At 51.7% G+C, this 19,950-nt stretch overlaps 3 protein-coding genes across 6 annotated transcripts; 1 reads left to right on the forward strand and 2 right to left on the reverse strand.

Moving 5' to 3' along the window:
* Positions 1 to 4,300: 4,300 nt before the first annotated feature.
* Positions 4,301 to 7,697, reverse strand: LOC120811455 (uncharacterized). Its single transcript, XM_040166808.2, has 4 exons — positions 7,156 to 7,697; positions 4,883 to 6,865; positions 4,703 to 4,792; positions 4,301 to 4,474 (listed from the first exon to the last, which is right to left on the reverse strand). Exons 1-4 carry the CDS (start codon positions 7,418 to 7,420, stop codon positions 4,446 to 4,448), a joined length of 2,367 nt encoding a protein of 788 aa, XP_040022742.2. The 5' UTR covers positions 7,421 to 7,697; the 3' UTR covers positions 4,301 to 4,445.
* Positions 7,698 to 8,406: 709 nt separating this feature from the next.
* On the reverse strand, positions 8,407 to 11,677 carry LOC144390108 (bucky ball-like). The gene is made up of 7 exons (XM_078096205.1): positions 11,392 to 11,677; positions 11,154 to 11,306; positions 9,326 to 10,939; positions 9,132 to 9,233; positions 8,860 to 8,931; positions 8,730 to 8,780; positions 8,407 to 8,646 (listed from the first exon to the last, which is right to left on the reverse strand). The coding sequence occupies exons 1-6, from the start codon at positions 11,396 to 11,398 to the stop codon at positions 8,752 to 8,754; spliced, it is 1,977 nt and encodes a 658-aa protein (XP_077952331.1). The 5' UTR covers positions 11,399 to 11,677; the 3' UTR covers positions 8,407 to 8,646; positions 8,730 to 8,751.
* Positions 11,678 to 12,044: 367 nt separating this feature from the next.
* On the forward strand, positions 12,045 to 19,937 carry kbtbd2 (kelch repeat and BTB (POZ) domain containing 2). 4 transcript variants are annotated; one of them, XM_040166809.2, is made up of 4 exons: positions 12,045 to 12,226; positions 14,131 to 14,700; positions 16,165 to 16,330; positions 16,524 to 19,937. In XM_040166809.2, exons 2-4 carry the CDS (start codon positions 14,528 to 14,530, stop codon positions 18,081 to 18,083), a joined length of 1,899 nt encoding a protein of 632 aa, XP_040022743.1. In that variant the 5' UTR covers positions 12,045 to 12,226; positions 14,131 to 14,527; the 3' UTR covers positions 18,084 to 19,937. The 4 variants fall into 4 exon arrangements, with proteins under 4 accessions (XP_040022743.1, XP_040022744.1, XP_077952332.1 ...); XM_040166810.2 differs by having other exon boundaries at positions 12,078 to 12,202; XM_078096206.1 differs by having other exon boundaries at positions 12,094 to 12,989.
* The last annotated feature ends 13 nt before the right edge of the window (positions 19,938 to 19,950 follow it).

The following is a 19,950-nucleotide window of genomic DNA, read 5'->3' on the forward strand; positions in this document are numbered from 1 at the left end:
CTCAGTCGCCTCCTGGAAATGAAGCAGAAATGGAATTTTGAGGCCGACCGCTTCTTATTTCTGACCTTCACTTCTACTACTAAGTGGAAATATGGTGGAGGAATATATGAAACGTTGTGTACACACACACACACACACATTGCACCCCCCCCCCCCCCCCCTCTTTATTTTTGAGAATCTCAGGCCTCCTGCAGCGTCTAATGACCTTTTATGAGACAATCTCCGGGCAGAGATTTCATGCATTTTGAGATCGACCGAATCCGTGACAGCGAATTTGTGCACTTTCACACCTCGGCTGATCGTCTCCATCGCTCCCCTTCGCCTCCGATTCCTCTAATCCACGACGGGGGGGGGGGGCGGCGTGGCGTCTCCGCCAGACACCTCCCATCCAGAGAGGATTATCTGAGCCGGAGGGAAATGCTCCATATCTCCTGTCAACAGGCACCAAACGCAAATCTAGCGTTTGCTCGTGATCATCACAGTTTAAAGGGTTGAACTTATTTAACTGGAGGATACCGCGAGGATCAGCTTCAGCTGACATGGCAACACGTCTGCTGGGAGAGAGAAGCCGCGGAGAGATAAACGTGACTAAGATGAGGTTGTGGAAGCACGATTGTTCGCAGCGGGAATAATCCTTTTTCAAAGAAAGGAAAACAGCACAGTGGAGTTTTGGGTGCAGCTCTCTGACCACATGCCAGACGCTTTGGTGCCATCTGTGATCTTTCATCAGCTTTCAGCGAGAGAAACTAGAGTTCCTTTAAGGATCCAGATGTGTAGTTAATCTGTATTTCCGTTGGGCAACAATGTTCTTTGAAACACAGGAAACAAAAGTTTCCTCAAAAGTATAAATATACATTTCGTGTTTTTGTAGCTATGCTCCTGTACAGAATCTCACTCTGCACCGCTCAACATTTCAAGTCCTGTTCATCCAAATAAATACATTTCTACATTTGTTACATTGGTACATTTGTGGGATAGAAACGTATTTCTTACCATCGAGCAAAATTTAAAAAATGTTTCAGGGTGAAAACCTCCGTTGACTCTTTTCCACATGTGGAAAGTAGGTCACAAGCTTCTGGTTCTGGTTCAGGTCCGAGCAGGAGGAGGTCTACCTGCGGCCTCACAGGCCTCCCTTTCTCCCGATGGCCACATCTGGAGCGTGTTGCTGACAATCCGCTCCCCGGCAACATGTGTTTGCCTTCCCCTCCTTCCTGAGTGCGGTCATGCTGGCGCCCCCCCCCTCCCCCCCCCGCTGTGTTTGTTGGGGGGGGGGAAAGGCTCCAACTGAGACGGCGTGCTGATTACCTGCGGGTAGAAGAACCCCACCAGCGGCTCGCTATCCAAAGAGTCTCACGCCAGGAAGTCAACAAGTCAATGCGGTGACATTTATGGCGAGGAGTCCCGCGGCTCGGTGCCTTTTCATAAGCGCCTCTCCATCTGCATCACAATGATCCTTCCGTGTCTGAATGTTCATGCCGTGTGGAAACAGCTCGAGTCTGTGCACGCGGCATGAATGTCTACTTTCTTTTTTTTCAGGTACGATCTTGTGTTCATTTCTCAGAATTTCCTCCATAAAATGATGATTATGATTTTCACTTATCGTATTGTGACATTTAATAAAGCTCAGTCGGCTAAATTACAAGAATCCAAATGGATTTTAACAGTTTCAACCCGCTTTAGCATTTAATTACTATTTTGGAAAATACAACACACAAACAGTCCTTTTGTGGGTGAAATGTGAGAATCGTTTCCGTCTAACGTGAGGTTACAGATTGCAACCAGCTGACATCAGTAATAATGTTCCATTCCTGCCCGCTGGCCCTTAAGGCCACGCCACGTGTGCAGCGGAGAGCTTTTTACGAGAGTGGAAACAAACAAAAGTTGTTCTTCGTCATGTCGATAAGAAACGTCGGATGGAGCGACGCCGCTGCCCGTTTCTCTCAGAACAAACTCAAACGTGCTGAAACATCATGCGCCACAGTGCAGGTTCAGGAAACGCACACTGACCGTGAACCAGATCTGTATTCATGTTGTGTAGCAGCGAGCTCGGCTTGAACCACACGTCTGCCCTGCCGGCCTTAGAAAACAACAAATCCACCCCCCCAGATACCAACCCCCCACCACTGAAAGGACTCATTCTGCAGGGTTCAGCGGCGCGGCGGCGTGCGCCTCATGAACACAGGTCATCTGTCAAGTGACAGACATTAAAGTGTAAAAGCTGCGGGTAGTAAGAGCGCGAGTCGATCCATCTACCCCCCCGTCGGGGGAGGGAAATGCTGAGCCTGCAGCCAGGTGTGTGGGGAGGGGGGAGGGGGGGGGGGGGGGGTCGTGATGGACCTGTTTTACAGCTAAGAAGCCAACTCATCGGGGCTGCGGCCCCCCCCTCTGGGCTCGGAGCCATTTTCAGGAACATGCCGCCCGGCGACCCGACTCCTTCTTCCTCTGGAGGTGCACTGAGGTGGTGTGAGGGGGGGGGGGGTGATTCATCCCAACTGGGGGTGGGGGGGGGGGGGGGGGTGCTCCCTTGACATTTACGGGTGGAACTCGTGAGCCGCCGTGCAGCACCGAGCATGTTGACCTTAGGAAACACTTAGATACAGGTGTCTTAGGTGTTTGAAAATAGTGACAAATAAACGTGATGAGCTTCATTTAAATGCAACATATTTTAATCAGTTTTTATCTAAAAAGTTGTTTTTCCCCCCGAGATGGAGCTTATTGATCCACAGGAAATGAAACAGTTAATGCTCATACTGCTCGTGCACAAAGCCCGGTGGAAATCGAACCCTCTAACGCTGCCAATGTGCCACTGAGCCACACAGGAACGCGTCATGAAAAACGCTGCCACCCCCCCCTCCACCCGCCGCCTCCCCCCTCCACCCGCCGCCTCCCTCCTCCACCCGCCGCCTCTCGGCCCGGAGTGGCCAGCCGTGGCCGGGCCTCTAATTGGGGCGTCTGGATGACAGAAGGGAGCCTTCAGAGGAGCATCCATCATGTCCTTCAGACTGCAGGGACCTTCACGCGTGGACTCTCCTGAGGCCGAAGAATAAAATGTGTTATTTCAGGTCCGCTGAACGAGGCGTTTTGTCGCCGCAGCCTCATTCAGGCTCAATATTCTTATTTAGATGTTCCGTGGGTGTCGGTGTGGAGGACACATGCGCTCATGTTGCTCTCCTGATGCGCTCTATTTTAAAATGAAAAAGAATTCATTCTTAAATAAGCAAAGAGACTACAAAGACACCCAATGCAACGACAAAGAAACGACTCCGATTGTCAAAGGCGAAAAACAGCCAGACACACAAAATGATTACGAAGACTCAACCGACTGCTGCAAAGACACAAAAGAAAGCACTTCCTTGGGTCCATACATCGGAACACATGGACCCCCCCCCAATTACGTCTTTTGCATTCACTCATAAAGCCGCCGTCATGAAGATTGAAGCGGGAACCGAGTCGACCAGATACGAGACAAGCAGTCCAATCTCAAGAAAAAACACCATCGTGGAGGGAAATCACGTTTGGCCTCCCTTCATCCCATCAGGGGCGTCAAGGAACCTCTCAAATACTTTTGGGAAAAAAAAGGGGGGGGGGGGGGTTTCAACTTGCAGCCAGAAAAGGACACATTACCCGTTTCATTGGTAAAATTATCTGATCCAAAAGGCTTGAACGCCAGATGAACAGTTCAGCCCATGATTCATTTACAGCATTTGTGAATTGTTAATTTTTCCTTTGAAGCGGCAATATCGCTCAACCGGGGGGGGGGTCAGGTAATGGATCCAAGGCCAAGTTATTAAAAGAAATCCTGAGGAAGATTTGAACGTTGACACCATATTTCATGGCAATCCATCAAGTACATGTGGAAACATTTCCTCTGAAACTACTTCGGTAGGATTCATCCTCTGGGTACGGTGAAGATCACCTGAAGGAGATATTTTAGTTACGTTTGGGTTAAAGAATACTGCTCCGTTTAAACACAGCTAAAACTTAAATCCTGGTCGCAGCTTAGACTCACCTGAACACGTCGGTACACTAAAGTCTTCAGGTAAGATGCTGAGTTTTATGATCAAAGTAAACTCGTTTATTGAATCATGTGCAAACTGGATGTGATGTGTCCACCTGAGGGACGAAGTCACAGGTGGTTTCACTTCAATCCCTCCAAACTGTTGCAGATACTTCGATTGACGAAAGCACATCTTAAAGGAAATGCTACGGTCTTAAATCAGCATTAAATGTTTAATGTTATAGTTCCATCTGGTGGACAAACACAACTCCATAAACGTCATAGAAAAAGGACCAACAGAAGTATCAAATAGTGGTGTTTATTATGTTAAATAGTGTCACATTGTGATTATACAGTTCATTCAGGTGGCAATAATTTAATTCAAGTGTACATAATAAATATATATATAGTTAAAAAGTGTCATTTTTACATTGTGCTCTTGTGCAAATCAGCATCTTGTGTCTTTCCTACAAATTCCTGTAAAGAGAAAATAATTATCGGAAAAACGTAAAAGTAGAGAAACGTTGATTGAACTGTACGGCAAATAAAGTGCTTCTAAAGGAACAAGGGATCTTTTGAATAAGGAAAAGTGATAAATATCTACTGGGTTGATGAGAAGCGGATTAATACCTTTCCTTCATTCAGCAACATTTGTATTAAAATGCAATAAAAAAAAGCTGATGAAGTTTGAAGAGAAAAGCAGACCTTGTGATTGTGATTTCTTGTGGTTGTTAAAATGCGGCGTCCTGGCGGCGTCGCTGTCGGGGTGAGCGATGGCTGCGTTCCACACGTTCTCTGGAGTGAGAAGTCACACATCTGCATTTCTAAAAACACGCGTCAATTCTCTCACTAGAAGGTGAAGGGAAAGCAGCGACCCTTCCTTACCCGTCTGCCACCTGTGTGTTGGATAAAGGTGATCCATTATCCTGCGTTTGTCCTGCAGGGACACCGGCGCCGCGCGGTTCTCGTCGGTTTCCCGGATGGCGTTGCCGTGGGGACAGCGGCGCAGCCTCTCCCACGCGACTGACCGGCGCTCGCTGCACGTGCAGTTCTTCTCCCTCGGCTTCTCCAGGTTCTGCTTGGACGCCAGCGGCATCTTGGTGACGTTCGGCTTCCCGCGGCGCTCTGCGACGGCCCTCCACTTGGCGCCGTTCTCGGAGGACTCGCCCCCCTCAGAGTCGCGCCCGCGGGGAGGGCATCGGGCCTCCGGGCCGGAGCCCTTCCTCGCCAGCCTTTTCTTTTCGGAGTGCGATCTGCAGGCGTCGCACGTGGGCAGGAGCGGGTCGTTCCACTGCTGGAAGACGGCGGCTTTCCTCTTCGGGGCGCGACCGTCGAGCGTCGGCCCGGCGGGCTCGCACACGCCGCTCCTGGCCACGCACCTGGAGCAAAGCCGCTCCCTCTTGGAGGCGTGGGGAGCGAAGGCGTTCTCGTTGAAGCTCCGGCTGAGGCAGCACTCGTGGTCGGAGAGGCTTCGGCGATCCGCCTTCCCTTTGAGTTTGTACCTTTCTTTCGGCTTCCGAACGGCGAGTTGGCCTTTGCAGTCGAGGTCCAGCCGCCGCCTCCTGGCGGGCATGTCCAGGCCCCGGCCGCCCGCAGGCCTGCTCTGCTTCGTGGGCGTTGGCGGCATCGTGCCGCAATAGTAGACGTTGTCGAAGTCAGCGAGCCAGCTGGTCGACGGCAGGTAGGCGGGCAGCGACTCGAAGGACGTGTCCTGGTGCTCGTTTCCGTCCGCCTTCAGCGGCGAATAGTCCGCCGCGGGGAGCGGCGTCGCAGGAGCCTCCGCCGCGCCGGGGACGTCCATGGCGGGGCACGCGTCGGCCTCTGACGCCACCTCGTCCCCGGGACGCTCCCCCACAGCGGTGACCATGTCGTCCAGTTCGTCCTCTGCCACGGGGGGAGTCCCAATCACGGGCGAGACGTCTTCTATTCCGTCAGGAGATTCCGGGCGGCTGTTTTGGATCAGCGATTCCGAGGAGGGACTCGCCGTTTCCTTCATGGACCAGACCGTGGACTCCATCTTCCACAGCTCGTCCAGGTACTTTGGGTCAAAGGGCAGGTGGACGACTTTGAAGGGGCAAGTCTCGGACGGGTCCTTCTCGTCGTTAGTCTCTTGAACGTCGCTGCGAGCCGGCGGACGGGAGTCGTCGTTGTCGTCGTCTTCCGATGAAACAACGACAGGATCCACCGGAGTCTCGGGCTCTTCCGTCGGCGGCGGCGTCTCGCCGACAGACATGCTGTCGGGACAGGCTTGGAGGGCCTGCTCGCTGGGTACGCAGCTCTCCTCGTCCCGCCAACCCTGGAGGACGGGGCCGCTGCGCTGGACCACGTCCTGGGTGAAGCCGTGGGACACCTCTTTGGTCTCGTGAGCGTGCAGGAGCTGCAGTCCCACCGGCGTGCTGCAGCATTCGATCCGCACCTCCTCCGTCTGGAACACGAAGCTGCCGCCCGGCTGCTTCCTGGGGACGGAGCCGGGTCCAGCCACGTCCTTCTGGTCCGCAGCGGGGTCTGACTTGTGCGTGGACGGGGCCGGCGAGGGAAGCCCCTTGACGGAGACGCCGGGGGTTCGGTCGTCACCCCCTTTGCGGACCGGGAGGCCGACGGGAACCGGCACGTCGCCGGGACCCGAGGCGCCGGCCTTCTGGGCGGCGGACAGCGGCTCGGTTTGGACCTCCGAGCTGGTCGTCTCCCTGGTCGGGGTGTTCTGCTGGTAGCGGAACCGGCGGGAGTGGTAGGCCATGGTCTGGTAGTACTGGGGGTTGAGCATGCGGCGGTAGTCCATCAAATGGAGGTGGGTGGTGGGCACAACGAACCCGGGGGGCTCCATGTAGGGGTTGGGCTGATAGTGGGGCATCATGGGGAGGCCGTAACCTTTAAAAGCAGAGGAAAGGTCAAAAGGTAAAAAGGTTTATAAAAAATTTTTTAAAAAAAAGAGATTTCAGATGTTTAAAATGAGACTAAAAAAAGGTCCTTATTGGCCATAAACCACTTCCACAACCTCCCCATTTTCTGAAAACTGCAGTGTTTGAGCAGAGATTACCTACGATAGCATTTAAGCATAAATGTTGTAAAGGAGGGTTGTTTTTGAGGCACTTCACTGCATATGCAACACAAAAAGGGGCCAGATACACAACATGGGGCACAAGTTTAGTGCCACTCACCTAAACCCGGGTAGTACGGGTTGTAGGGCACATGCATGGGCACCGGCACCGGCACCGGCCACTGCATGCTCTGCATGGGCATGTACGGCTGCGAGGGCTGGATGTAGAAGAAAGGCTTGTGGTGCTGCTGCTGCGGCGGCTCCTCGGGACGCGGCGCGCCCGAAGGCCCCGGCGCCGAGGCCGGGTGCGGCACGTGGCCCTGCTGGGCTGCGTAGCGCGGGCCCAGACCGTAGGAGTGCTGGAAGGCGGACGTGGCTGCCTCCATGTCCGACGAGAGTTGGGGAATAGTCGTTTGGATCTTTTCCTTCTTTGTTGGCGGGTAGCAGTGCGTTTCTCTTTATTCCTGATAACACAACACTAGCTGCACAAACTCAAAGAGACACAAACTACTGAGCGAGCGGCTGAGCTTTCAAGGTTTAGATTTAACTCTGTGCCACGCTGGAGGTCAATTAAGAGTTTAACGACCTTCTTTAACAGCCAATGAAAAGCGTCCCTCTCGTTCCCGCCCACTGTGCTGCGTCAGCTCACCTGAGGAAAAGCACACAACAGATTCAGAGTTGGCAGGTAAAAAAAAAGAAGATCCCGATTGGCTTCAATTAAGGAAACGGACCTTGCAGCTTGCAAGCGTTATGACACAGGTGACACATACGTGACCTTAGCGTGTGGTTCACTCAACCTGAGGAGCAGGTTTGACCGTCAAGAGACGGTGCTTCACATGAAGAATAACCGGCTACTTGTGTTTTCTGTGCATGGATGCTGGTTCATTCAAATCTATAATATCTACTCACCAGAACACCACGTTCTGCTATTTGACTCTGAAAACACTTTTGGTTTATTTTATTCATTGGGTTCAATAGATAAGCGTGCTGCAACAAATGATTCTTATCGATTAATTGGTCATTTTCTCAATTCATCATTTGGCCAATTAAATAGTAAAATAGAAGAGTCTCAGACGACTTTTAAAAAGACTACAGGAGCAGAACATGTGATATTTACTTGAAACGGACAATTGTGGATTTTCAAAGGGTTAGAAATCTACTGAGAAACCGTTCATACGCGACACGTTTCGCATTCAAATCACTGGACAGAACTTATCTGGTTCCAAAGGGATTTACCACAAATCTCAATTACTGGCAGAAGAAAAGCAGCATAAAAAAAAAATCTGTTTCCCAGATAAAGTTTCTTTGTTATGGAATAAAGTACAAATACTTCAAAGGAAGGTACAAGCTGTGAAAGGACTCGACACAAAGCTTAAATAATGAACATTTTTATTGGACTGGCCCCAAACTGTGGCACACCACCTGCAACAACCTTTCAGCCCATTTGCCCGTGTGTGAAATTCATAACCATGAACAGTGCGAGGCAGTGTCTTCATACAGATCCTCTTCAAATTTATCTTAACAAAGGTTCCTTGTGCTGTGCATTTCACCTGGTGCTCTAAATATTATTTAAACACATTATCTTGAAACAATTACACCTTGTGGGGGGGACCTGAGACGAGAAAACAGAAAAAGAAAATGAGTATCACTCATAAAGACTTGAATTCTTGCACAGAACGGTGTTCATTCACCTACAGTTCAACACACTTTGGCGGCATCAACATCTCGGTTCTCTCGTCGTAGAACCTGGTGAAAGAGAAAAGAAAATAAACCACTTCCACCAGGACGGTGAGGAGCGGGCGGGTCCGGCCGGCGTGGCGTTAACCTCTGTCCCAGTGCAGCGGCTTGTCCCCGTCTCTCGGCCTGTGGCACGCCGTCTTCCTCTGAGCGCTCGCCTCTACGCGGCGGACGGGAAATCAAATTCAGATTTGGAAGCAATTTTGATGCATATTTTTTAGATTGTGTTTCAACAGCTTACGTTTAACGTCCAAAAGCTAATTATTTATCTAAATATGTTTTTGGCCAAGCCGGTCGGCCTTTGTGTTCCATCAAGTTTCAGGACAGGAATTCAGGACAATGTCGCTGCAGGTTTCCCACCTTGTCGTTGTGGAAGGATGGCCGGTCTCCTCCTGGGGGCCACGTCCTCGTCTCCCCACCCGCCTCGGTCCGACGTGGTCACATCTTCTCTGCAGAGTCTGTCTATCAAAAGAGTCCCCACAGCGCACACGTGTGAAGTCCTCACTCGGTTTTCCACACGGCAGAGAGAGTAAATAACCGTGGGCGAGGCTTACCCGTACACGGTCTGCACTGCGGCCCGCGGCCCGTCGCCGCGCCGGCCTCGCCCGGCGGTGGCGGCGGCTGCTGCTGCTGATCGTGGCCCTCAAGAGCGTCCTCCCGGGTCGCCGGGGCAGACAGCTCCTGGCCTCTCTTGTACCAGGGTTTGGGCGCGTGCCTCCGCGAGGCGGCGTGGGGCTTCCTGTGTGCAGAATGCTTCCTCACGACCCCTCTCCCGTACCGGCCCTCCTCCTCCTCCTGCTCCTCTTCGTCGTCGTCCTCCTCCTCAGAGTCTCTCTGGGCTTCGTCCCTATAGGCCTTGGAGCCGTGGCCTTTGCTCCTGGCGCTGCCCTTCGTCAGGCTTTTCCCGCAGCAGGCGCACATGGACCTCTTGGAGCCGGGCGGCCACGCTTCCCCCGCGGCGTCGCCGGCCTTCGGGGATCCGACGCCAACCTCCGGGAGCCTCCGGCCCGCGTAGATTCGCTTGGGGAAAAGGTCGGCGTCGTCCAGGTCGGTGGAGAACATCTCGTCTCGGGAGGACAGCTCGTCCAGCGAGGGACTGAGGACGCTCATGCGCTCGTGAGTGGTCTGCATGGAGAGGTAGTTGTAGTAGTAGGGAGCCGTCGGGGAGGAGAGGCGACCGGCCGCGGCCTCCACCGGCGTCAGGACGCTCTGGAAAGGCAGCTTGAGGATCCGATAGCTCGGGTCAGTCGCTGAGACTTTGACGCCACTTTTGGCATCTTTATGACTCTGCTGATTGGAGGTAAAAGAGGATGAAGAAGAAGAAGAAGAAGAACAGGAGGAGGAAGAGGAGGAGGAGGAGGAAGGCACGATTGGATCCGCCTTCTGCCTCAGGAGCTCCTCTGCGTCGAGTCGGGGAACACTCGCGGCGGCCGCGGCGACATCTGACCGGATGTCGGCGACCTCCGCTTTCTCCAGAGGGAGGAAGTGTCCGTCCGCCTGCTCCTCCTCGTGGATGGAAGAGCTATCGAGGGGCAGCTCCTCTTCCAGGACCGCCGACCAGCACCCCCGAGGGCTCAGCCCGCCCAGGCTCCTCCGGCTGGACTCGCCGTCGTACACCGCCGCCGCGGAGTTGCCGAAGGTCTCGGCCGGGGACTCCGGCGGGAGGCGGCGGCCATCTTCGTCGTCGGGCGCCCCAGGCAGCACGCGACCCAGCTCTTGGACCTTCTTCTTCTTCTCTTCCGCCGGAGAAAACATCCCGGAGGACTGCGAGGCCACGCCCGAGTCGAGTTCCCTCTCGGCGCCCTGCAGCTCGGTGGCTCGGATCTTGTCCAGGCACTCAATGAGTTTAGTGATGGCGTCGCTGGGGTCGGTTTGGGCCTCGGAGGAGGCCGTCTCCCGGAACCCGGGGGACTGCGGCTGCTGCTGCTGCTGCTGCTGCTGCTGCTGCTGCGGGTGCTGCTGCTGCTGCTGTTGATGATGATGATGATACTGCTGCGGATACTGCGGTTGCTGCTGATGGCGAGGCATGTCATTCCAGCTGGGCGCGTGGAAGCGAGGCTCAAACATTCGCCGGTAGTCCATCGGGTAGATCGGGGCATGCGGGAAGACATACCCGGGATACTGCATGTACTGGTAGGGGTTCATGCAGGGACGGCCAAAGTTAAGACCTGGGGAACATAAGCACAATTACACACAAGGAGAGCTGGACTTCAGAACAACTTTCAGGTACTTGCACCTTTAGGGTGTTTCCACAGTGTGTACTCATTAAAAATAAGCCCCCTCTTTACCAGCAGAAATTAAAGCGATGAACCTAATGCATTATGTGCATTCCATGAATCTACTACAACAACACCAGGAGGAGAGTGCAGCACGGCCGCATACCTGCAGGCACCCCGTAGGGTCCGTACGGGTTGTTCATCTGCCAGTGCTGGTACAGGTAATACGGTTGAGACGGCGGCTGGACATAAAAGAAAGGTCTGGGGTGTTGAGTCCTCGGTTGTCCGCTTCCAAATGTGTGCGCTTGTTTGCTTCCATCTGCAGGAAGCAGCGGTTATTTCATTTTATGCATAAATAGAAAAACACACGTTTGCATTTAAATTATGAGGAAGGAAGTCCTCACCGTCCATTTCTCTCACGTGTTGGATCAACCTGTCGGGAATAAAAATAAAATACTGCAGCGGGATGAAAACGACCTGATAAACATCCCCCGGTTCGTAAAAAAAATAAAGGCGGAGTCTTTCAGTCAACTGATTGTCGTCGATAAACACATAGAAGTGGAAACGCGTCTCTCTCTCGGGTCCCGGTGACGTTCTGCGTACAAAAAGCCGAAATGTCTGCGCTCATCAGTCAAATAGGAAACACCTGCTGCGAGCGGACAAATCAGGCTGGAGTTGCAATGGTGTCAGTACAAAAAAAGTGATTACATTCTAGAGTCGGTGGAATAAAAAACGAATCACATTTATTCAAAGAAATATTAACTGCATGGAAGAAAGACAATTGTCACACACATCATAAACCCATAAAACTAATGATGTTATCCATCCATTCATCAAATAACAAGGGGTAAATCAAAGAAAAGATGTGATCTTCATTTCTAAATTCCCTTAAAACGTTATGAGGTGTTTTTGTTATGAATACAATTTCAAATACTATTCGAAAGTATATTTCTCATTGCGTAAGAAATCTTAAAGCGCTGTTTTCACTCGTCCAGTTGTGCCTCCATCTCTCCACCGGGGGGCGCTGTTCCCGCTCCGCACACCAGGCCAGAAGACAGCATCGAGTTTGCGCATGCGCAGTGTCCTCGTGTGGCCTCTGGTCTTTCAGACGCTTATGATGCGCTGAAAGGTTGTCCTCTGCTCGGCGCTTTCAGCACAACTGTTTAATGTCTCAATTCGGGCCGAGGAGCTTACTTGCCACTTTCTGGTGACAAGGTGTGAGTCCCGCCTGCAGTTACAGTAAGGACGCGTGGATTTCCATTGTTTGCATTGGTTAACTTGGAAAGGCGGCTCCAGCTTACGTTTATTTAGCACGTTTAGCGCTTAGCCTGTTAGCCGTGGGTCTGCTAGCGAGCATGAGCGTTCTCTAGAATCATTTATTTGTTTATTTGTTGTACCTATGTGATCGTTCCTGGCCGCCTCTCACGGTTGCCGTTGATGGTGTTAAAGACGCCCGGCTTTCTAACTGCCAGCTAGCGTGCATCTACGTAACCCCCCCACTCCCCACCCCCGGAACTGTACAGCTAATGGAAGCTAAAGTTGCTAGCTTTGCCGCGAGTGACAATCAAGCAAGTGTCGCTAACGTTACTTGAGTTAGCCATATAAACTAATCAACAGAGAGCTCAGCAGAAGACCACTTGGTGAACGTTTATATATATTTATAGATAAAGCGGCATATGTGGTTACGTCATGTCGGGTTAGCTAACAGCGGCCCGTCTAATGTTACTCGTTTTAGTTTGCAGACAGGGTTTGTTTTGGTTGACGGTAACGTGCTAACGTTAGCTAGCTAGCAAGCTAGCACTAGGCTCGTCCAGAGGGATGGCAACAACAATCTTACATATTTGCCTTTTTACTCAGACCAGTTGGCGTTAGTTAAAGGTGTGTTACGGGTGATTGAGTCGCTGATTGGCTGTTAGCTCGCTAGCCTAGCTTGCCAGCTAGTAAAGCTAACATTGATGCATGTAACGTTATACGGCCTTAAGCGAATGCCGACGTTAACCAGGTAACGTTAACATTACTCAAAATGCACGTTTAAAAAAATACAAGATCGAAGTACTTCCCTTTAGTATCTACATTTTCTGTCACGTTAAACATCTGCTTCGTTACTGGGACAATGTAGAGGTGGGATGCTACGTCTATTTGTCGGCTTTAGCTACTTTTCAGATCCAGATGTTGAGTGTTTGGGCTAAACGGAGGGATGAAGTGTTTTTTACCGCCCGTTACTGAAGTATTTCCACGGTGTTTATTAGTATTATTAGTTTATTATACTCAATGGCAGGATCTGGATTCCTCTGCCACCTCTGGACTAAACAACGTAACCGCAGACCAACACGTTTTTATTATAACCTCACATTGTCATGTATGTTATCTGAACGAAGATATTCTGACGGCGTGTTAACAACACGTGTTAGTGACACCGGATCTGCGTCAGTGGTGGAGATGGTTGTAAAATCCACCCACACACAACCTCGAGTTTGGCACAATGACCGGATCAGACGATTCACATTTCTTTCAGTTTTCTGTGCTGATGTGAATTGTTGAAAGCAGACCTGTGTGGTTGTTATTCCGCTGTGAGCCGGGCAGCTTGAAGGCATTCAGTAGTGGCTTAATGGCTCTGTCATGGTAACCTGTCAAACAGCCCGCTGTCATTTAGGACGCGAGACGTAACGGACAAAAGAACGATTATCTCCATTTCTTTTATTTCTGACTAACCTTGATGTCGGGCTCTCTTAACAACTGGGTTTTCTCTTCATCACAATCTGCACTGAGAAGAAAAGCAATGGGTTGATTTGAGGTCATCTTCAAATCAACCCATCAGACCCGTGTACATTATGAATCTTAATGACATCCTACATGAAATAGCAGCTACTTGAATATAAAATCGCTACATGTGTTCGTGTAAAGAACCACCCGGTGTTTCGTTATGATGCCCTAAAAGATTCAGGCCCTGTTTCCCAAAAGCATCTCCATGCCAACGAGACTGAAGCTCGTGTCCTTGTGCTCTTGTGAAACTGGGCTGGAGTTTAAAATACTGGAGGAAAAACAATTTTCTTTTACATGTTCCATGTATGACCGATGTTGGCAAAGACGATCACTTCACGACCTTTTCCCTTGTTGTGACACTTGGCTCCTTGTTTTTCCAGACGATCACTGACGTAGCAGCGTGGCCAGGTTGCAGAGCTCCCCTCTAACCTCCGCCACCCCCCCCTCCCTCCCTCCCCGGTGCCTCCCTGCATGACCTCAGAGCACAGACCCACGGGGGGAAGCAGCCCCTCCCTCGCCCCGGACCCGGTTGCCGTCCCGTCATTCGACTCGTCTCCTGTCGAAGAATCGTCTGAGTCTTTTTCCACGAAGGAGCCGGAACACTTCAGCGTGGATCGGTGGAGGTGTTGAAGAGCCCCCGCCTACACCCCCTTCCTGTTTTCACCTCTTATATCTAGGAATATATCCTCTTTCTTTTTTTTTTTTCTCGTGGTCGACGTCCGGTCCCACGGCCGGTGTGACTTTTCAAACCTGGGGCGCGACTCGTGGGATGCAACCATGTCGGATCTCAGCGAGCGCAGGCCGGTCAACGCGGACTACGCCGTCTCCCTGCTGGAGCAGCTCAAGTTCTTCTACGAGCAGAAGCTACTGACTGACGTGGTGCTGCTGGTGGAGGACAGCGAGTTCCCGTGTCACAAGATGGTCCTCGCCACGTGCAGCTCCTATTTCAGGTGAGCGCCGCGGCAGTGGAATGATGACGAATGTTAGCGTAGCTCTGGCCTTTTTTTGCCTCCTTTGGTTTCAATGAATAATACAGCACACGTTTGTGACTACAGGCCGCAATCTCCCTCCCCACCTTCCCCACCTTCCCTCCCCTCCCGGTGTTGTCGTGAAGGAGGTGTAGGTACGCCGTGGTTGTTGTGTCGAGTGCTCTCCTCCTACAGTGATAATGAATAATGTAGAGCGAGTGTTATCCACCCTGTACGTCGGGATGATGTTTCCTCCCTCCACGCCAGTAATCCATGCGTCCCCCGCCTGTCTCCGTCTTCAACCCGTGGTCCTACCTGCGTACCCCCCCCCCGAGGCCTCGTTTGTGCGCGCGGCGTTGCTCAATGAAGTGTGCGTGCACTGCAGAAAATGTGACGGAGCAGCAAACCTCTGGGAAGAATCCATCTGCACCTGACAGGAGGCTCACGCTGCATTTCAGCCTCACCCCTCCTCACCCCCCCCCCCACCCCTGTTTTTTCTTCTTCTCACACATATGCATTCCAAGAAAGGTTCCCGACACAACTTGATGCCTCTCACACCCGCAATCTTCCGCTCGGTTTCCTCACGCTTGTTATCTGGTGCGAACATGCAACCCCCCCCCCCGCCGAGTTCATAGTAGTCTCAACACTTCCCCCTCCCCGTTTTCATTCTCTCTTCACACGCCTCGCTTTGGGGGAGGGGGGGGGTTGAGCGCTTGTGTTTGGATGGTAAAGTCTGGTCACGTAGTTGGTGTGGGGGGGGTGCAGGGTTGCGTAATCCTGGCCGATTTAGGCCCTGTCGTGAGGACACACACGCCCCCCCCCCAACCTATTTCACCCTCAAAGGACCATAATTTAATATGTGTGTGTGTGTGTGTGTGTGTGTGTATATATGTATAATATATATATATATATATATATATATATATACATGGCTGTGGTGACCCACAACATTTAGTAATGCTCCATAAAGTCAGATTACAGTAAAAAGGAACATATGGCGTCGACATGTATCAAAACCTAAATGAATTCAGTCTGTTCTCCTTTAATACACGAATGGAATTCAGATGGGGAAGTAGTCAATTATTTAACATTTTGGCTTCATCATTCCTAACAGGTTTAATCAAATGTCTGAATTGCTGCCGGTTCTTTTTTTTAAATTTTTTTTTATTGATTGATGGAGAAATCACTCCAATTAAGTGTAATATTAAAATATTTCTCCCAGAGAAATGGTTAATTCATAATTCAAATTGTCGTTTGTAGGTTTATCTCGCGCCATATAATGCAACCAGATTGAACTTGGAGTCTTATCACCCACAATGCACTAGAGGAGTTGAGCTGTCTTGTGGGTTTATTATAAACTCTTGGACCAGAAACCAGAGATATCTGCAGAAAAATAACATTGGGTTCATTTTCTAATTTCTCCTGGTGACACTTTGGCTCCTGCAGGGCGATGTTCATGAGCGGCCTCAGCGAGAGCAAGCAGACCCACGTCCACCTGAGGAACGTGGACCCGGCCACCCTGCAGATCATCATCACCTACGCCTACACGGGCCACCTGGCCATCAATGACAGCACCGTGGAGCCGCTCTACGAGACCGCCTGCTTCCTGCAGGTCGTCTTATTTCTAAACTTCTCACCCCCCCCCCCGCTGGAAATGTCCCAAATGACAGCTGGTCGTGAAATAGTCCGGCTCGTGTGTCCAGCTGCTGAAGTTAGCTGTGAATGTTTTTTGATGCACAGCTTTGATGCAAAGAGATGTTTTTCTTTTCTTGAATGTCTCCCCCTGTCCCCTGTCCCCTGTCCAGGTGGAGGACGTCCTGCTGCAGTGCAGAGACTACCTGGTGAAGAAGATCAACGCCGAGAACTGCGTGCGCATGCTGAGCATCGGCGACCTGTTCAGCTGCAGCGAGCTGAAGCAGAGCGCCAAGCGCATGGTGGAGCACAAGTTCCCCATGGTGTACCGGCAGGAGGCCTTCCTCCAGCTGTCCCACGAGCTGCTGGTCGACGTGCTGAGCAGCGACAACCTCAACGTGGAGAAGGAGGAGACGGTGCGCGAGGCGGCCATGCTGTGGCTGGAGTACAACATGGAGGCGCGCTCGCAGCACCTGTCCTCCGTGCTCAGCCAGATCCGCATCGACGCGCTGTCCGAGGTGACGCAGCGCGCCTGGTTCCAGGGCCTGCCGCCCAACGACAAGTCGGTGGTGGTGCAGGGCCTCTACAAGTCCATGCCCAAGTTCTTCAAGCCCCGGCTGGGCATGACCAAGGAGGAGATGCTCATCTTCATGGAGGCCATGTCGGAGACGCAGGGCGACGGCTACGTGATGTCCGGCTCCCTGCCCACCACCGTGGTGTGCTACAGCCCGCAGGCGGAGAAGGTGTACAAGCTCAACAACCCCCCCGGCGACCTGCAGAAGGTGGGGACCCTGGTGACGCCGGACAACGACGTGTTCATCGCCGGCGGGCAGATCCCCCTCAAGAACTCCATCACCAACCACGGCAAGAGCGGGAAGCTGCAGGCGGTGTTCCGCTCGGTGGACAGCTTCTTCTGGTTCGACGCCCAGCAGAACGCCTGGGTGCCCAAGACCCCCATGCTGTGCGCCCGGATCAAGCCCTCGCTGGTCCACTGCGAGGGCTACATCTACGCCATCGGCGGGGACAACGTGGGCGGCGAGCTCAACAAGCGCACGGTGGAGCGCTACGACTGCGAGAAGGACGAGTGGAGCATGATGAGCCCGCTGCCCTTCGCCTGGAACTGGAGCACGTCGGTGGTGGCGCACGACTGCATCTACGTGATGACGCACGACCTCATGTACTGCTACTTCCCCCGCGCCGACACCTGGGTGGAGATGGCCATGCGCAAGACCAGCCGCTGCTTCGCCTCCGCCGCCGCCTTCGGCGACCTCGTCTTCTACATCGGCGGCCTGCACGTGGTCAGCAACTCCGGCGTCCGCCTGCCCACCAGCACCATCGACGGCTCCTCCGTCACCGTGGAGATCTACGACGTCGGCAAGAACGAGTGGCGCCAGGCCGCCAACATCCCCGCCAAGCGCTACTCGGACCCGTGCGTGCGCGCCGTGGTGCTGCTCAACTCGCTGTGCATCTTCATGCGCGAGACCCACATGAACGAGCGCGCCAAGTACGCCATCTACCAGTACGACATGGAGCTGGACCGCTGGTACCTGCGGCAGCCCGTGTCGGAGCGCGTGCTCTGGGACCTGGGGAAGGACTTCCGCTGCGCGGTGGGGAAGCTGTACCCCTCCTGCCTGGAGGAGTCCCCCTGGAAGCCCCCCACCTACCTCTTCTCCCCCGACGTAGCCGAGGAGTTCGAGGTGGACGGGGAGCTGGTGACCCTCCCCCATGTATAGCTCCTAACCGCCGCCCCCGGGATCCGTAACGCTGGGGGAGGATCTGAAGTACCAGAGGGTTTTGACGTTCCGTGTTGTGGAGCGATCTTTGGACTGTTGGGAGGCTGCCGTTAGCCCCCCCCCCACCTCCTCTGACCACACCCCCTAAAAAAAAGCCTGGAGCAAAAAAAAATCCCCCTTTAAAAAAATACTAGTAATCTGCAAGTTTGTTTCCTTATTTTGTCAGTTGTGGCATCTGTTAGTAATTACGAAGTCTGTCATACTGTTTCTACTACGTCATGACCTGAAAACATCAGCTGATTTTGTATTGATGATGATGATGCACTTCAATAGTAAACCTTCTCGGAACGATGGCAACTGTACCAAAATGCCCCGCCCCCTCTCCCCCGTCTTTCTCTCCCCCGTCTTTCTCTCCCTCTTCTCTCACCACTGGTATCACGTAGAAACTTTGTGCTCCTTTGTGGCAGGAAGGCAGTTTACTCCTCGACCTCAAGTCTCTCCTGTTGCTGAACTTCTTGTGGCTATTTTTTGATATTGAACATGACCGTTTATATTACTCACAAAAATTTGTGATTTGAACATGTGGGAGGGGGAGTAATATTAAAATAATGCCTCACGGAACTCGTGGTAGAGTTTCAGGATGTGGTTCAGTTGTTATCGTGTGACAAACTCCATCTGCTAATTTTCCAGTAAGTGGACTTTGGTGCTAAGAATTATGATCAAACTACTGATAAATCATCAATAACGAGTCTTTAACCCTAAATGTTGTCACATGGTAGTAATTAAACTTATGAGCGCCGTGCAAACCTACAAAGAGCAATAACCCCGCTGGTTGGACCTCGTGTCCAATTGTTTCAGTGCGTTTTTTCAGCTGCTAAAGACTAAAAATTGCATCGATGATCACTTTTTTTTTTTTTTTTTTTTCGATTAATCGCACCCCAAAAGATGTAATTCTCCGAACTGGTCTGCCCGGCGTGATGAAAAAAATTAAAAGCCAGGGCTTGTTGTCATAGATTTGCTTGAGCTACGATTTAAACGTCGATTGGTCGAAGGAAAGCGAAACGGGGACTATTTCCTCGGGCGTAAAATGTCCAAACATTTTCCGACGTGAGGATTTGCAGTTTATTTCTGTTTTTTTTTTTTTTTCTTCATTTTTGTGAATTGACAGCTAAGTGACATTTCAGCTTTTTTTTTTCTGACTATCTTCCTCCACAAATGAGCGAAAAGTTCTGCCAGCTGCATTTCTTCGGAACCGGGGGGGTTAAAGAGGGTGACTGCAGGTCCGGTCTCCCTCCACCTTCCTCTTGACTCCACTACAGCGCCTCCCGCACAGCAGTTCACACCTCACTCAAGTCCATCCTCACCTGGTCATGGATACTTTTACGACTCAACTCTGTTTCTGGGCTCATGCCTTCTTTATTTTGTTATTTCCAAGCTGCTGAAATATATATTTTTCATATGTTTCAAAAAGACAACTGTTTTAGTGTGGGGGGAAATAACCAGGTCTATTTTGTATTGTTTTTTTATTATTTAATATTAAACATTACTGTAGTGTGATTGTGGGTAGATTTTCCATTTTCCTATCAGATTTAATTTGAGTGAATATTGAGGTTTCTTGCTGCTGATTGGTTGTGAGAGGAGAGGGCGGGCCCACGGCTGTTGCTACGTCCTTGCAACCACTAGCAGTAGTGGAGGGGGTGGGGAGGGTGGGGTCCTCCTCCTACCTGTAAAAACATGAGCACAGGTGCTTCATGACGAACCTTACTAGCATGTTTGGCTGCATCATATTCCTTTGGCACTGTATTTTGAATGAACGTTAATTTATTAAAAAACATACCAAAAACGTTCCTGAAACCGACTCCAGGTT

Source organism: Gasterosteus aculeatus, chromosome 21 (genome assembly GCF_964276395.1).
Source record: "Gasterosteus aculeatus chromosome 21, fGasAcu3.hap1.1, whole genome shotgun sequence".
NCBI lineage: Eukaryota > Metazoa > Chordata > Actinopteri > Perciformes > Gasterosteidae > Gasterosteus > Gasterosteus aculeatus.

Bases quoted from the DNA above. Each gene is read 5' to 3' on its own strand.
- LOC120811455 (XM_040166808.2), bottom strand. From the start codon at position 7,420: ATGGAGGCAGCCACGTCCGCCTTCCAGCACTCCTACGGTCTGGGCCCG. The intron at 6,866-7,155 runs GTGAGTGGCACT...CTGCTTTTAAAG, and splicing joins CCCGTACTACCCGGGTTTAG to GTTACGGCCTCCCCATGATG. The intron at 4,793-4,882 runs GTAAGGAAGGGT...TTCTCACTCCAG, and splicing joins AACACACAGGTGGCAGACGG to AGAACGTGTGGAACGCAGCC.
- LOC144390108 (XM_078096205.1), bottom strand. The intron at 8,932-9,131 runs GTGGGAAACCTG...TCCGCCGCGTAG, and splicing joins CATCCTTCCACAACGACAAG to AGGCGAGCGCTCAGAGGAAG. The intron at 8,781-8,859 runs GTTAACGCCACG...CTCTTTCACCAG, and splicing joins GCCGCTGCACTGGGACAGAG to GTTCTACGACGAGAGAACCG.
- kbtbd2 (XM_040166809.2), top strand. From the start codon at position 14,528: ATGTCGGATCTCAGCGAGCGCAGGCCGGTCAACGCGGACTACGCCGTC. The intron at 14,701-16,164 runs GTGAGCGCCGCG...TGGCTCCTGCAG, and splicing joins ACGTGCAGCTCCTATTTCAG to GGCGATGTTCATGAGCGGCC. The intron at 16,331-16,523 runs GTCGTCTTATTT...TCCCCTGTCCAG, and splicing joins AGACCGCCTGCTTCCTGCAG to GTGGAGGACGTCCTGCTGCA.